The 16,837-nt window shown below is 39.9% G+C and overlaps 1 protein-coding gene across 1 annotated transcript; it reads left to right on the top strand.

The window, feature by feature from the left end:
• Positions 1 to 4: 4 nt before the first annotated feature.
• LOC102571456 (inducible T-cell costimulator) lies at positions 5 to 16,809 on the top strand. Its single transcript, XM_019491999.2, has 6 exons — positions 5 to 132; positions 7,786 to 7,827; positions 8,412 to 8,750; positions 11,108 to 11,220; positions 11,892 to 11,982; positions 13,813 to 16,809. The coding sequence occupies exons 1-5, from the start codon at positions 75 to 77 to the stop codon at positions 11,979 to 11,981; spliced, it is 642 nt and encodes a 213-aa protein (XP_019347544.1). The 5' UTR covers positions 5 to 74; the 3' UTR covers position 11,982; positions 13,813 to 16,809.
• Positions 16,810 to 16,837: the final 28 nt, after the last annotated feature.

Consider the following 16,837-nt stretch of genomic DNA (forward strand, 5'->3'; position numbering starts at 1 on the left):
CACAGGCAAATATGAATTCTTCTCAGTTCCTTCAAAACAGACGGAAGGCTGTGACTGGTGTCTGTTAGACAACTATGAAGTCAGGCATTTTAACTTTCTGTCTTCTCTGCTTTCACTTTGAAACCCTATATGGTAAGTAGCATTTTGGATTTTGCTCTTTGCAATATTTATCCATGAGGAATTTATGACACACAAAGAATAGAGAAAGTAGATGGAGAATGAAAGTTGGGAAGGGGACAGGTAAGAGACTTTTAAGAATAGTCACCAAGACAAGGTATGTCATTATTAGCCTTCCTAATACTACAAAGATTGGCAAGAACAGAATGTCTGCCAGCACAAGACAGTTGTTCTGTCTATGAGAGACCAAAAAAAAGAAACTTGGTCATTCACATTCTTTGTTCACATGCTTAGAATGACCTTTTAGTTATTTATACTGTTGTGTTTTAGGCAGTTTTCACACTGAGCCATAGTTGACAGTTTAAGAATAAGATAACAAGTGAGTAAGGAGATCCATACTGAATTTCTGACATTAAATACGATCATATTTGTAAGAGGTATGTTCTTAACTAAGAAAATATATATGGTCTGGAGGAGTTGTCTATTGTTATATTTCAGAGAGAAAATTCAGAGTAGTTTAAAAGAGAATATATCATTCTCATTGCCTCACTGCTATAACTTAAAAAGGGTCTGGATGATGGTTCCAATGTGACCAGAAACCGATGCAGCATTTTATGCGATTCAGTTCAGTATCTCAGTATACAAAAAGTACCATAAGTTATATTCTTTTTAACCTCTTTGAAACCCACATAATCACCAATAATTCTAGAGCTAGTTAGCAGTTTAGTTAATATTTCATTAATGGGATTTCTTATTGTGATCCTTGTATTACCATAGGATGTAGTATGATTTGTTATAAAAGCAACAATTCTCTGAAGCTTGGAATTTATTGTGTATTTTTACTAAACACCATTTGCATTTGATCTTTTGAAGATTATGCTTAAGGCCACTAGAAGAATGTGCTGCTGAAATTCTAATAATAAATAAGAGTTTAAGGTCTTCCTGTGGAATTTTAGTGTTTCTAGTGTCTTATACAGGTATTAAGCTTTTGTATATATATTAAAATAATAGCATGTAGCCCTTTAGGCTGGAAAGATATCCTTCTGAAGGTTAACTAGTATAAAGTTGGTATTGAAGTCTTAAAGGTGACTTAAAAAAAGTATGGTCCTCTGGAAATTCAATGGTTAAATGCATTGACACAAATAAGGCAAAGATTTAACTCAGTATCTCTAAAAGGCGTGTGAGTTGCTTCTTGTCTCAATGAACCATTACACTGAATCTGCTAATGAAAATCACAGACCAAAATTGTTAGCTTTTTCACTGATGAATTTTGACAGATCCACCCAACATGATTGGAGAAGCTGAAGAAAATAGTCATGTTCAGCTTGTAGAAAAAGCACTTAAGGAGGGACATGATAGCAGTCTTCAAACACTTGAAAGGCTTCCATAAAGAAGAGGAAAAACACCTTTTCTCTTTTGCTGCAGAGAGTAGGACACAGACCAATGGCTTCAAGTTGCAGCAAAATAAGTTCAGATTGGGTATCAGGAAAATCTTTTTCACTATTAGAACAGCGAGGCAGTGAAATAGACTCCCCAGGGGAGCTGGGGAATCTCCATCATTGGAGGTGTTCAAGAAGGGGTTAGATAAATATTAATCAGGGATGACCTAGGAGCTGAAGGATGACCGAGCAGCTAAGCCTAAACTCTACACTAAGTACTTCCCGTGCTTCTGGCTTTGCTGGTTGCCACAAAAGGGGGGTTTCCTTCCCCCACATTTCTTGCCCCCCCGGGTGCTGTATGTGTCAGGATTGTTTGTTCTGCCCCCCGCATCATGTTCCTCAAAAGCATTGGGGATCAGCTGCAGTCAAGGCTGTGAATTTTGCTTGAGTTGTGCCTATGCTCCTTCTGGGACTTAAACCCAGAGGTTTCTGGCTAGAGTGTCTTGCCTGTCTGCTCAGGACCACCATAGTTGGGGTCAGGCAGGAATTTTACCCAGTGGTCAGGTTGGTAATGACTGGTGCTTTTTGTCTTCTGTAGCAGGGGCATGGCTCTCTTCCTTGGTTCTATCATCTCTCTAGCCTATTTTAACAAACCTCACGGCAGCAGGACATTGGTCACCACTGTCCCCCTGCTTTACCTGTGGCAGGTTAGTGTACCATGCTTTCTGGTTGTCAGGGTTGACTATGTAGTTTTATTAATAGGTTAGACAATGGTTTTCTTTAAGATGTTTTGGATAGAGATGATCCTGACTCTGACTCTGGGAGGAAGTTGGACTAAATGACCTCTGAAAGTCCTTTCCAGCCCTACTTTTCTATGATTCTATTCTAATACAGCTGGACTCACTGGAAAAGACTTTGCACATACACAGAATGAATATGTACTTTTAAGGGTGCAAACAATTGCTCTGATACTGAAATTTTGTTGACCTTCAATGTAGAACTCTGGAGAAAAGGAAAAGCAACTAGAGAGAAAAGGCTAATTTTGAAAATTCCTGTGAAAGAAAAATAAAGTCTCTGAAGATTCTCTTTCCCCCTTAAAATGCTTTCAACATATAAAGTCATATTTATTTATTATTATTACTAAAATAGACAAGAGGAGATGAAACAATCTTTAGTGATTTAAGACACATCTACAGTGATACAAATAATTTATGGAAGAGATCAGCCATTTGAAAGATATATCCAAGCATTTTAAAAGGCTGCCAGCTGAAAAATACAGCAGCATTTTAAGAAACTGTTTCTGTGGATTTGCCATGGATACGCTTCCTATTCCAAACTCATCTATATACATTCAAATGTATTTAGTTCTCTGTGACAAAGAGAAAAATCTCAGATGACACAGTAGCAAATGCTGACATATTAATAACAACCACCATCATTTTTCTGATATCTTACAATGTAAAATATAGATGGGTTTTAATATGGGTGGATCTAGAATTTTGAAAAGCAGGGTGCAGAATGTGAGGTGCATCATCACATGTAAAACAACACATATTTTTCTCCAGTTAAAATAAACTAGAAGCTTTAATAGCTGGGTAGGGGCCCAGGGCTGTATTTTTCAGTTTAAGATTGAAGGAAAAGTAAATATAACTTCATTGGAGTAAGTTAATAACAATCTTCAGGACTGTGAAATAGGGACTTCATTATCAGGAACAGCTAATAGGCAGCTAAATTGCAGAACAAAAGATAGCTTGACTGGTGGAACCCAGTAAAAAGAAGGGAGGGTCATTGACCCCGTGGAACGAAGAGTTTAGAGGGGATCAGGTAGATTATAATGAGCCATGATATCAATTGACTTCTGCAGCACAGCCTAACTAAAAAGTGCTCCTGCCATTGCCCAGCAGTTTGTTATAAACTTTGAGTGCAGGAGGAATCAAAGGGGGTGCACATGTATCAGTGCACCCCCCTGGATTTGCCCTTGTTTTTTTAGCGCATCTCTGACTGCCATGTCCTTTGCTGAAAGGACAGGTCTGCTCTATGAGCCCTGATTCCCACTGAGTTTACAGTTACATCTTCCTGGATTATACCAATTTAAAAATTATAGTGATTTAAAAATTGTTTTTGTTTCACTATGCTACTGGCCTCCACCCAAAAAAAATGCTTGAAGCCCTCCCTCTTCCCCCAAGCTTAGCCTCAAAGCTAGACATGACCTAAAATCATGGTGTGAAATGCCTCTGTTTGGTAGTGAAGACATGGTTTTGATATCATATTTACAGTTTTTATTTAGTGCACTACTGTCTTGAGAGTTAAACTAAAAAAACACTCAGCCAACTCAGGACTATCCCTTCCATCCTCAAATCCAAGTTCTAACCAATTCCAATTTAATTGGAAATCTAATTTATCTTTTTAATTTGGTTAAGGACAGCTGCATTTTTCCTTGTGCTACTGGCAAATGACAGAGCCAGCCCCAGACCAATTTGAAACCCAAGAGCTCAAATTATCAGAGATGGCTGATAACCAAAGGGCAAATTCAGCACCTTTCTGTTGCCACAGACTACCCAGCAGCAGCTATTCTAGGAATGAAGGAAGTGCCCTGTGGAATATCCCCTGCATTGAAGATTAAAACTAAAGATGCATGTCAACGTGATTGAAATAATTTTTAATATATTTTTAAGCTTTCTGGGAATCAATATAATTATATAGACAGACACATACATACATACATACAAATATATAGCCATATTATAATATATTTCTATATAATGTATAATATATACATTCATATATTATACATTATATAGAAATATATTATAATTCTATATTATATACAGAAGTATGTGTGTGTGTGTGTGCAATTTTGATATTAAACCATTGGCCCAACTGAACCAGCAAGGTAAGTAGCCAAATTCTCCTTTAACTTACAACAACCTATATCAGCAATAACTCCTCTAAAGTCCATAGCTACCTGACTGTGAAACTAGTGCAACATTTTCACCCTGTTCCCAAAGCCTTCATACCACTCTTGCATTACTTCAGATGGCTATTATATTGCTTTTCTAATGAAAAAATAAACCTCAGATGTCCCTAAGTCAGATGTCCCAATTCCAAGTAGTGTAATAAAGAAAAAGTAAAGAGAGTGGAGGCGCTTTTGCATGCTCTTTACAGTAGCAGATGTTCTTTTATTTCTATTTCCATTGGTATTAGGAATGTACTATATGTAAACCTTTCCAAACATTTATGTTAGTAAGCAAGAGCCAACAGTGTTTACTCTCTTCATTTATGACCCCCACCAAATGTTCATTTTGCCTAAATGTATTTCAGGAAGTAGCATTGCAACTCATTTAGTCAGTGACTACCAAGTGCTAACAGGTTCCCCAGAAAAGACCAAGAAAAATAATTGAGACCATAATGGTTTATGACAATGAGAAGGATGATATATTATTAGTAAATCAGAAAATGTACTCCCATTGGATGAACAGGGGAAGCTGTATCATCTGTTAAAGCTGCACATTTGTGACTGAAGTTAGCTATCTGCTTCAATTCTAAGGATTCAGAGTTTCTCATAATTTGTCAATTTATTTTCACTCAACATTCATTGGGAGCATAGAAACAATGTTTGCTACTATTTATTTACTAGTCATCTTGAAAACTTTTGCAACTTTTCATGACGTTCTCCATTTATGCAGGGCTTTTGTTGGTAAAGCTAACATTAGCTCAAAGTATGATACTGAAACTGCTGGCTGAAAAGCCAGACTTTTATTTTACTTGTTAAGCTCCTAAGTATACTTAGGTGACTAAGATTGCATTTCACCCTGCTTGGGTCCCTGAAAAACTATTAACAAGCTAACATTTGCAACATACTGGATGCATCTACGCATTTATTAATGCACTGTAGTTACTGCACATTAAGTTTAGTACTTGGAAAACCAAGCACTAAGTCAATGTGTAGTAACTCTTACTACTGCACAGTAGTGCTGGTGTACGGGTTTTTTTAAGACATTAACTGAGCGTTAAAATTGTTTACTGGGGAAGAGAAAACCCTTTTACATGTGCCCACATAGTCGCATCCCCTACGCCTATCCTTTTTCATCATTGGCCATCAACAAGGATAAAAACCACAACCTCCAGGCACAAAAGCACAGATTTATCTCTAAAAATAATTCCATTAGCTGATAGTAAATGAGCCTGTTATTCTCTATCAGCCACCGGGGGGGATCAGAATTTAAGACACACTTTGTTACAGGAGCTTTAAGACTGAAATATGTGGCTGTGTAAGCCCTGTGCCCATTTAAGCACTCATCATAATAGTGTATTCCCTCTGACTTCAGTGAAGTGATGATGCAAAGGGAAACAGTTTTAAATCTTTTTTAAGGAGTTAATATGTAAAATAGGAGGCAAATACTGAAAACTTGCCTGTTTTTAAGGGGGATTTGTTGTGGTCTGTGACTTGCTGGCTTGTGGTTCACCAATGAAAGGCCAAATTCTGACTTCTTTACTAGTGATGCATAGTACCTTATTCCAGTTAGTCCCATTGAAGTCAGTGGGACAATGCTATTATGAGTGCATAAACCAGCTCTACAGCTTTACCAAGGTTGTAAAGCTATGCATTTCAGACATTGTCTGTGCTTGCTATTTTGTTGTACTACACATCTGGATCAGCAAAATACACCTTGGACCCTACAACTTTTGGCAAGTAACATGTTTTGCCCATCTGCCTTATCCCCACACCAGTGGGAATGGGACACTGATATCTTGGCTGCTATCACACATGGAGGTAATAGACCTGAGCGCAGTACAGATATTAGAATTACAGTAGCATCAGAGAAGAGAAACTGACTGTACTCAGTGAACCAGAGGCAATGTGATATCCAAAGAAAAGAATGAGTCAGTTATATAGGAGGCAATAATAACTGCTGTTTATATAATATTTTACAACTGAACGCATCAAAGCATATTTCTAAATGTATTAGCATAAGTATTAAACATATTCTATTAGCATATCATTCATTATACTACCTCAGTGGGCAGAGAGTGGGTGAGGAAGACATCAAAAGAATACAAAGTTAGAAACATGAAAGATCATGTAAGTCCAGAAACACAACTTACTGAGTCAGATCCTGCCTGCAGTGACTTAAGCATGTGAATAACTTCATGTGCCTGTGTGTTTGCAGGATTGGGACCATAAACTGCAAGCTTGTTAGGGCAAGGACTGAGAAATATTATGGTTCTATACAGTGGCAAGTGCAGTGATGCCCACTCTTGCTTCAGCCTCTTGATAGTGCTGAAATACAATAATATCTTGGCCAATCAAAACTCTTCCCTATTTTCTTTCTATTTCTTTAATAAAGTAAAACCAAGTACCCGAGAATAGCTGCTTCCACCCAAGGGCCTTGTAATACAGGACACTTAGCATTTGTTTTATTTAGATTGTAGAAAGCATACTATGAGTTAGAAAGTTTTCTGAACAGTCATACAGTAATGCTTATTATGAACTCAGTCCTCTGGACAGGGCTGGAGCCAGCTGTGAAGTTGATAAAGAGCTGATTGTCCGTCCCAGCCCTCCCAGGTCACCGGTCTTGAAACTGCTGGGATGCAGTGGTGAGAGTTGCTTGTATTATCTCCGTAGAGCAGTTCCACCATAGTATAACATGTATTACTTAACATGATCTGGAGATATTCCTTGCCCCAAAAGTTCTAACTACTATGATATGACAGTACTTAGCATGTGTTTTCTTGCTTGAACGCGTGGATGCTTGTGTTTTAAATGCAGGTAACATGCCTTAAGTGTCACATATGACAAGGCCCTAAGTGACTTTTGAAGAGCTCCCTAAAAGTACTCTGAGAAACAGAGACAATTTTTTCTAACTAGTAAGCTGTGACATTAATTTCTGATTCTACAGCTCTGGAAAGAGAAAGGTAAGGTCTAGACCCTCATCAGAAGACGGGAACCAATAACATCAGAGTTTTAGTCCTATCGCAGATTCCCTCTGTTTTGAGAGAAAACAACAGAGATTCAGTTTCTACTTGCAAAGTATAGAAAAGACTTCGCAAAGATATTGTGAAAATTTCCAAATACTATATAAATGGCCAGTATCAGCACTTGATCAATTAGTGCTCTTTAGTGTGTGATTTCAATATTTTGAAGTGATTTTACTGCATTGTTGGACTTTATTGTATAGCATTTAGGTGTGACTTGATGTACTCCCAACACTAGTAATATTTCCTAATGTTATCACCTTAGCAGCACATTACATATATTATAAGTTGGAAATGTTGTTTTATTTTTCAGGAGCTGGTCAATGCCTGTCATGTCCACTATGCAAAGACCTAGGTAAGAGACATTTTCAAAAACTTTTAGTTAAATTTGCATACATTGTCTTAAAAGGGCAGGGCTGTTAACATCTTTATAAATCACAAAACGTTGTTTTTGAATAGGAAACTGGCATCCAGTACAATGCACTTTGAAATGCAAGGACACTCCAGAAAATAGTTCTCAGCACTATTAGTTGTTGACTCTTCCAAAAAAGTAAATTGTAAGGCACCAGAAGGTCCTTGGTCAACTTTTCATTGGCTCTTCCACTAGGTGAAGTAATAAGCTTTGGCTTCACTTCTTGGTGAGCATTTTGAACTAGATTTCAGACTGTGAATATGAACAGGCACATCTAGGCCCCTGCTTCAGCACTGGAATACTGACTGTTTCTAGAGTGGATACAATTCAAAGGTGGAAGTGAAATGGGATATTTTCTTTCTTTCATGTTAACAGGGGAGTAACTCATTGTGAGCTGCTCTGCAATGACAGGTATTTCTAGACAGCAATACACCTCTAGGTTTCAACACTATGGTTAAGTTGACCTCTTTATTTTTATTTTGGGAAATTCTATTTCTTCTGTTTTTTTTATATTCTTCTTTCTCCAGGACAACCTTCTTTTTTGGACCCCCAGGTGAAAGTTGAATTTCACAAAGGAATTTTCCAGTTCAATATTAGCAGCCCCAAAAATGTTACTGACTTCAGCATAACACTCCTGAAAGGACGGGAGAGGCAGTCTATCTGTGCACTCCATGTGACTGAGGGGAAGGCAGTGCCTGAAAATGGAAGCAGCTACTGCCAACCACATTATTTTGGCAACAACACTTCTTTCATTCTCCAAAATCTGCAACGTAATCACAGTGACATTTATATCTACTGCCTGCAAATCCTTTTGCCCCCTCCCTATATAGACTGTAAGGTGGATGAAACCTATTTGTTTATCCATGGTAAGTTCGCTTTTGCTCTTTCTTTACTGTGGCCTTAATGACAGGGAAATTCAATATTTAACTGCAGCGAAAGATGTGGCTGTATCTTGTGCAGATATATCTGAGCTTGCTTTAAACTAGAAAGCTGGGTTACCAGTAGCAGTGTGGTGGTGGCTGCATAAAGCTCAGCACAGGCTAACAATTCAAATATTTACCCAGCATTTAATTAGGTGCATAACTGGATTAAGGAACCTAAGTGCAACTCCATTCCACTCTGCTCCAGGCCTTATTAAATTGTTAAAACAAAAGGATGGGTCCTCCTTTTCCTCCCTTCTTTGTTGTAATGCAGCAGATGCGATATAGACTTTCAAAGACTTGAACAGATTGGAACAGACATGCAATTAGGTGCCTAAGTCCACTAGGTTGTGTGTAGATGAAACAAGAGGCATGCGTGCCCAACACTTTAAAGCGAGTAAAATGCTTTTGCACCGCTTTAATGGTATTGGTGTTTGCATGTGTCAGCAGCATTTTGCGTAGTAATTCTAGCCTCTGTAGCAAATTTGGTGGTGTGATGTGCCTTAAATGACTTGGGGTGCAGCAAACTAAAACACCTCTGAGGAGTTTTAGTTTGCTGCCCTACAGCCACGGAGTGAAGCACCGGGCTCCATGCAGCTCAGGGACTCTGCAAGAAGTCCGTGCAGGCAGCCTGGCAGCAGCCCAGGAAGGCAGGCTCTGTCCAAGACAAAAAAAAGTGGCAAGCCTGATTTTCCCCTCCCCCTTTGCCCCCCGTCGGAGCCTGCCTGAGTTGCATGGGGGCCTGGTGCTTCCCTCCACAGCTGTGGTGCCCCCTGGGACCACCAGAGCTGGGTGCCTGCAGGCAGGTGCTGCCTGGGGCGGGGGGCACTGCTGCCATGGAGGGAAACACCAGCTCCACCCTGCAGCCCAGGGACTGCTCTGCCCACCAGCAGCTTGCCCTCCCCTCCCCACTATCGGAGAGGAAGGTAAGTGCACAGGTGTGTGTGTAACACGGGGGTTTACTTTGCCTTAAATTTAAGCGGTGTTTTAAAAAACCCATCGCTTCAATTTCATCTACATATGCCCCTAGGCACTAAGTCTACTACATGCCCAATAGGTGGAATAAAATCAGACCCACTTTTAATGGTTTCCAAGACCGATAACTCAAAGCTAGCTCGTGTATACTGTAGTCTTAACCTTGGCTGTAAGTTATATATGCTTACTATCATTTATGGAGGATATGGAAAGCAAACTTTTAATTAAGTCTAGCTGGACACAAAACCCATTCTAAGATTTACCCAAGAGCATTAATAGCAAGAAGTTGCTCATCAATATTTTTACTCATAACAATAATACAGAACTGTCTTAAGATCCACTCTGTGTGGAGTCTCTCATCTCCCACTACAATTAATGAGTACATGCTACTCACTTCTTTGAAGGAGCCCCTCCATTTGTTCATTCAGAGTAGTTCAACATTTACAAAGAATGATACTACCTGCTATGAGTTCTGCCATCATCTCTAATAGGCACCATGTTAATATTACTTGCTTTTCAATTTTAAGCAATATCTTCCAGGGTGGCTCATCACCCTGTCAAGCCAAACAGGGTTATAACTTTCTACCCAAGCCCTCTCTTTTGTTCTTGCTTATGATTCCTCATCTTTCTTCTTCTGTTCTTTTCCTTCCCTCAACACCTGGGCAAAACAAGACCTGAATGAAACTCTATGGTCTTTTTTATATGGGTGATCAGACCAGATGATTTAATGAACTCATCTAGCCTTAAAACTGATTAATATATACACCAAGGGTGGCACTCTATTCCCTTCCTCATCATCTAAGTGTCCAGTTTTGGTCATCTACGTGGCATTTTTGGTTGACCAAATGCCAAAAATTCCACTTTGGCACAGATAAGATTTCTATTCTTGGCTGCATAGCCTGTGAACACAGAGAACTATAAATTTCAAATAATTTATTGCCATCCTTTTCACCACATCACCCTTTAAGTCATCTTACTGACACTCCATTGTGTTATCCATTAAACTCAAGTTAATTGGTTGCTTCTGGACTGCAAGCCCACACTGTCTTGAGCCCATCTTTAACTTTGTCTCCTTTCCTTATACTTTGGCTTGACTATGCCGTCAGTACCAATAGACTTGATACCTCTTCTGCTCACAAATTTCTCTGACCACTGCCACATCCTGCTCAATACTCAATGTATCTTTCTGATCCATTGCCTCACTTCACGTAAATCAATCCCCCAAAACTCATTTCTGCTGCCTCACCTATGCAAGGAGGGGAAACTTACTTAAAATGTTGTAATTAGAAGAAAATGCTTACCCTCAGTGATTTCTTTTTCTGTTCAAGACAAGGAAGAATGCACTCTACCAAGATTTCTATCATGGATAATTATTGGACTGACTGCATTCTTCATGACTTCCTGTATCTGCTGTATAATAGCCTGCTGCTTAAGAAATAAGGTAAGCAATTTCCAGAAGACTCTATAAGACTCATGCCAAAGGGGATGCGCTGGAAGCTTGATTTAGTGCGATTCAAGACATATGATTGACTTGCACACACATTCAGCATGTGTTAAATGTTTTGAGGATGAAATTGAACTTTTATTGACCACTGAAGTTGAGTCATTGGTGACAGCAGCTCACTTTTAATTTTTTCTATGACTGAATTGTTTATTGATTTAAAGACCTGGAACCATAGGAAAAAGGAAGGAATCCTGCACAGGTCAGCAAAAACACTTTGGCAAGCAATTCACTTAATTGTTTCTTCAAGAAGGCAAGCAATCATCTTTGTTCCAATTCCAGTTACATTTTGGAGGAAAACCACTTAAAGAACCCAACACCCAGAGACAGAAGAAATACCAGGGCCATTTGTTATTTTTGTTAGACAGAGTTTACTTTTTATTTCCATCTCAGATTCTGTCCTGTACCAATTCTGAGTGACCTCTGTTGATGAACATCAATCCTCTCTGACTTTGCCATACCATTAAAACATGGTAAAATTGGCAGTAGAGATAGAGGCAACTGTTGATCCTTCTGGATCAAAATTAACTGCACTGTTAAAAGGATAAAAACAAGGGTTGAAAGGCTTAGATACTGCAGACTGAATTCATGGCATTTTTTTCTATTTGCAGACCAAGCAATGTGAATCCAACTCCCATGAGTACAATAGTGAATACATGCCAATGGCAGCAGTGACCGCAGCTAGAAAACCAAGATTCTAAGGTTGTATTATGTCTGTTTACTACACTCTTAAGCAAGACTCATTTCCCGAGGGTAGCCATGATGTCCCCTGCTGGCCAAACTACTCGTGCCCCACCCTGGCTCCTCAGAGTACCCTCTCTTTTCCACCTTGCATTGGTGGATATTATAGTCCTTAGGGAGGCTGTCCCCATGATTCTGGAGCAAGCCTCAGTTCACCTCTCTACCACTTCTCATTCTTGGCTGCCAAAGTCTTGTCCCTCACCTTGGGGGCATTAGTCATGACCTCCAGCCTCCCCTATTACCATGCCCATGCTTTGTGGATCTTGTACACGACTTGTTCACCAGCCTACATAGGCTTCAGCTCTCTTGGCCTTAGCCCACTGGCTGCTCCAGGTGTAGACTTCTAGCCTAGGCCCATTTCCTGTGGCCTAGCTTCTTGGCCTCAGCCTGCCTGCATTTCAATCATTTTGGTCAGGCCTTGGCTCTCTTGGCTGTAGCCAGGCTTGCTCCCCTGCCACTTTTCAGGGCTTAAAACCCAGAGTGCCCCAGGCACACTGTTACATGGCCTCTAATCCACCCCTACAACCACAATCTGGTCATCTGGTATAAACTGCGAACAAAATGCCAGCAACCTGCTTAAAAAAAAAAGCTCTCAATGTCCCTCTGGGTCATCATATGGCTGCAGGTGCCCCCTCCCCTCTCACTGGTTCTCTCCTAATTCATGGTGTAGCTCCAGGCCTGCAGCTTTCACTCCCCGACAGGTTAGGCTGGCAGGAGCTCTTTACTCTGCAGAGTTTGGGGCAACACCGGTTCCTCTGCCTCAGGGACCCAGGTTTATATTCCTTGAGCTCCTCCTACGGTCAGGTGTGCTCCCTAGGTCTAATGAACAGCTTGCTGCCGTTCTTTCAGTTCAGCTGAAGCTCTTTCCTATTGCCCTAATGTCATATAGCAGGGGCGGGCAAAGTCCAGCTTGTGGGCTGGATCCAGCTGGCAGTGGACTCCATTTCTATGCAGCTCCTGCCCGCATGGCTGGGGCCAATCTCCATGGTTGCCTCGGAGACTGGCCCCAGCCACGCTGACAGGGCATGCAGCAGGGCCGGGTAGCGGGCTGCTCTGGAGTCACTGGGATCTTGTGACAGGGAAAGTTTGGTCAGAGCCAGGGCAGAGCTGTGATCTGTAGCCTGCATGCCCTGGGCTAACCAGTAGTTATTTGCAGCCCTTTAACTCCCTTACTGCCTATTCTCCTGCAGCTAGTCTAGGTTCAGCAGGCTGCTCCTGCCTATGGAGTATATCCATTATAGTCTCCATCTTAAAGTAACCGAAGCCTCTGGCTCCTTGCTACATATCGTACATGCTTTTTGTTGGGGAAGGGTTGATAAGTTGCCTCCACCTGATGTTAGAAGGGCTGATTGGTCAAAGGATCATACTGTTGTATGAGTCTATTTAGTGCCATCCAAAAGGAATAGCAATATCTTCAAAAAACAAAACAAACAAAACACCCTAACAAACCCTCAAAGAACTTACCAATTAAATTCATGGACTAAGGCCCCAAAATGTTATTGCTTCAAATCAGTGCAATGTAATAATCTCAAAGTGAGGAACTCATGTAAAGCTTCATTTACTCATGTAATAACACATCTTTCTAAAAGTAACTCAAGGGAAATGAGTGTAATTCAGTCCTAAGTACGTTATATTTGTGTATCAGATATTGTGGCTGACTGCTAGTGTCAGGAGTCAGAGGCTCTCTCACTTTAGGCCCTATGTAGAGGCCAGCCACAGTAAAACAAGTAGGATTAGATTGACTCAGCTTTGCTTGGATTGCTTGTAGCTGATTCTAAATTTCTATTCTAGGTGTGAACTTGCAAGGACACTTGTGGCGGTACAGAAATTGTTGGCACCATGTCTCCAGCTTTTTGAAATATTAGTTTTATTTCTGTAGAGACCGTGGCTTGAACTAATTGTTATGTACTAAGTGATGGGTTATTATTCCTAGAACTGTTTTTAGTTGTGTTTTATGCTAGCTGCACTTTTGGCCACTTTCATACCCACTGACTGCACAGGAAGTACTGAAAACATAATTAAGAAAATCACCCTTTAGTTAAAAAAATGTAACATGTTTGCTTGCAGGTAGTTCTCTGCAGTACTGTACAGAACAATTAAACCCTCTACAGATAGCTTCTTTTACAATACCTCCCACTGAAACAAAAAGACTACCTCCAAAGCTGATTCTGGCAGCCTGTTCAGCAACAGCTACCATTTTATTGCACATATAACTTCTTTGTTAGGGACAGTTTAGTCTGATGCTATTGTTGAATATTGGTTGTTTCCACTGTGCATAAAGCCCTGAAGACTAATCCGACGCAACTCAATTAGGTTATTGATAAGATCATAAAACATAAATAAGAAGTATATCACCAATGTTTGCTATTGCTATCATACTAAAACAACTGAAACGGAGCAGGCTCAGCAAGCTCGCATACCCCTTCTTATACCCAATTTGTTTACCACATACAGCTCATAGAATTCAACCCACAAGCTGTTTGTATTAAAGTGGAAGTAAAAAAATCCCATTCTACCAGACACGCAAATTATTGAAACTGGTATTTGTCTGGCAATATGAAAACTGAAAATTTACAAGTCAAATCATCTTTGGCTGGTACAAAGAAGAAATCCCCCACTAAATAAATTTAAAAACATTTTGCAAAATGAAAGGTCATATGAATTTTAGTTAGGCCTCCTGACATAAGTGCTGAAATATAATGGGAGCCCAGTTCACAAATTAACATACTTAAAGCCTTTAATCCTTATAAGCATATGAGTGAACATAGATATCTATACATATGACACTGGTTAATACAAAATGAATGCTATATCTTTTTAGATCGTTAGGCTAACACTACCAATTACTCCTCAGATTAATCTTCAGACTTCTTAATAATTCCACACCAGTACAATGTGGAATATGTACATGATTCCCCTCATGTAGGCACTAAAGATAATAGGGGACAGTAAAAGGGAGAATACATAATATTTTTTACTGTAGTCTAGAATATTGTTTTACTTTTCTGTATTCTAAATACATCTTTACAATTCAGGGTGCTCTTATTTATATTAAATTTAAAGCTCTTTTAGTAGGGCCGCTCTATATTTTAAAGTCCCAAGACTGCAGCACTTGTTCTTGTGAGTAAGGGCCTACTGGACTAGTCCCTAGATCAGGAAACAAAAAAAACCCCTCTTTTTAATGTATATTACAATGCATATGTGGTAGGGAATGATAGACCAAAATATCTAAGAACCCTACATCACCTAAAAACAGAGAAAGGCAAGGTTGAATGTTCTGTCTTAAAACCTCCAACATAGATAGAATCATCTTACCTATAGTCTCGCTTCAAAATCTGTCAATACTGTGTGTTAAATGACCCACTGGACATCAAACCTGAAAATCCTCCAGGGTGGTTTTTGGCTATTTGGAACCAAAGTGTCACGTTCCTTTTGAATCTCGCTGTAATTCATATAAAGAACCAAAATACTCTCAAAAGGGAATAATGAACTGGAAACTCCCTAGCCACAAAACCTAAGGTCAAGAAGATGTTGAGAAAGGATAAGAAGCCAAGGGGAAGTGACTACAATATTGAATAAAATAAGGAACCTCAGCTTGAGAAAGTTATCTAAACAGGCAACAGACCACACCATCTGTGACTTTGTGGACAGATTGCTAGACTGCGATCTAGGAACCCTGGTTTGTATTCCTTTATTTAGATGGAGCCATACTGCTAGTGTCTAACCCAAGGCTGTCCTTAACTATTATGCTGACCATCTACACACTATAACCCTTAAAACTTGATCCTCAGGAGCAATCCATCCCTAGAAGCTCTGCTAAAAATTCTGGGCATCAAGGTGACATCCATTCTTGCTGCACAGCCTGTCTCTCTTTGCAGTGCGTTTGGAACTTAACCGCATGTTTTAGGTTTCAAGCGCAGGAAGTCTGCCAGCAGCAGTCTGCCAGTTGTCTGTTTTCCTTGTTCCTGAATTCTGGCCCTTCTGCACCCCATTCTACTGCCCATAAGCTGAGACAAGTTTACCAGGAGAGAGTAGTAGTTCAAAGACCAATTCCTTGAAGGGCTCTGCAAGGCAATATGTGATATATTTTAGTGCTTTGGTGAAGAAATAAGAATGATGCAGGTAGCTTTGGTATGGGCTACAGTGATGATCTAGGCAGGGAACAATGGGGCTCAGGCTTGCCGAAGACAACCTCAAGAACAGTCCTAAATAACAGTGTCAATATACTGTGTGCCACAGGTTCCTCTCTGTAAGATGGTGCTAATGATACAGATATCCTTTGTGAAGTACTTCAAGTACCACTGGTAAACAGAGCTAAGTATTATCTCTGTGGGTATAACAGAGCCACTTCACCTGCAGCCACCTTTGGGTATAACAGGGCCCTCTCACATTAAGATGCAGCCATCTCTGGGGTAGGGCGTAGCCCGGTGTAACAGGAACCCCTCACCTGGCACTGGGATGCAACCAGTTCTGTGAGAAATACTGAATGTGAGAATGCTACATAATACTTGGGAGTCCAAAGGAACTTGTCACCATGCTGAGAAGAAAACTCATGGAACAAAAAGCTCCTGATGGAAGCAGAGATCTGGGGGCGTCTTGGATATACTTCCTGATAAGGGACAAATGATGAGTCAGACAAGAGAATGTCAGGGAAAACAAATATTTCATTCTAGAAATGTAAAATATTTTCATTTACTGTAACAAATCCTATCTAAATGAGTTTTGGAAAATTCTTGACTTTTGTTTGAATGAGATATTTCTATTCTTAATAAATGCTGTTTTGGATCATGCTATGTATCACAGACTACTTTAGAAA

Source organism: Alligator mississippiensis, chromosome 4 (assembly GCF_030867095.1).
Source record: "Alligator mississippiensis isolate rAllMis1 chromosome 4, rAllMis1, whole genome shotgun sequence".
Taxonomy (NCBI): Eukaryota; Metazoa; Chordata; order Crocodylia; family Alligatoridae; genus Alligator; species Alligator mississippiensis.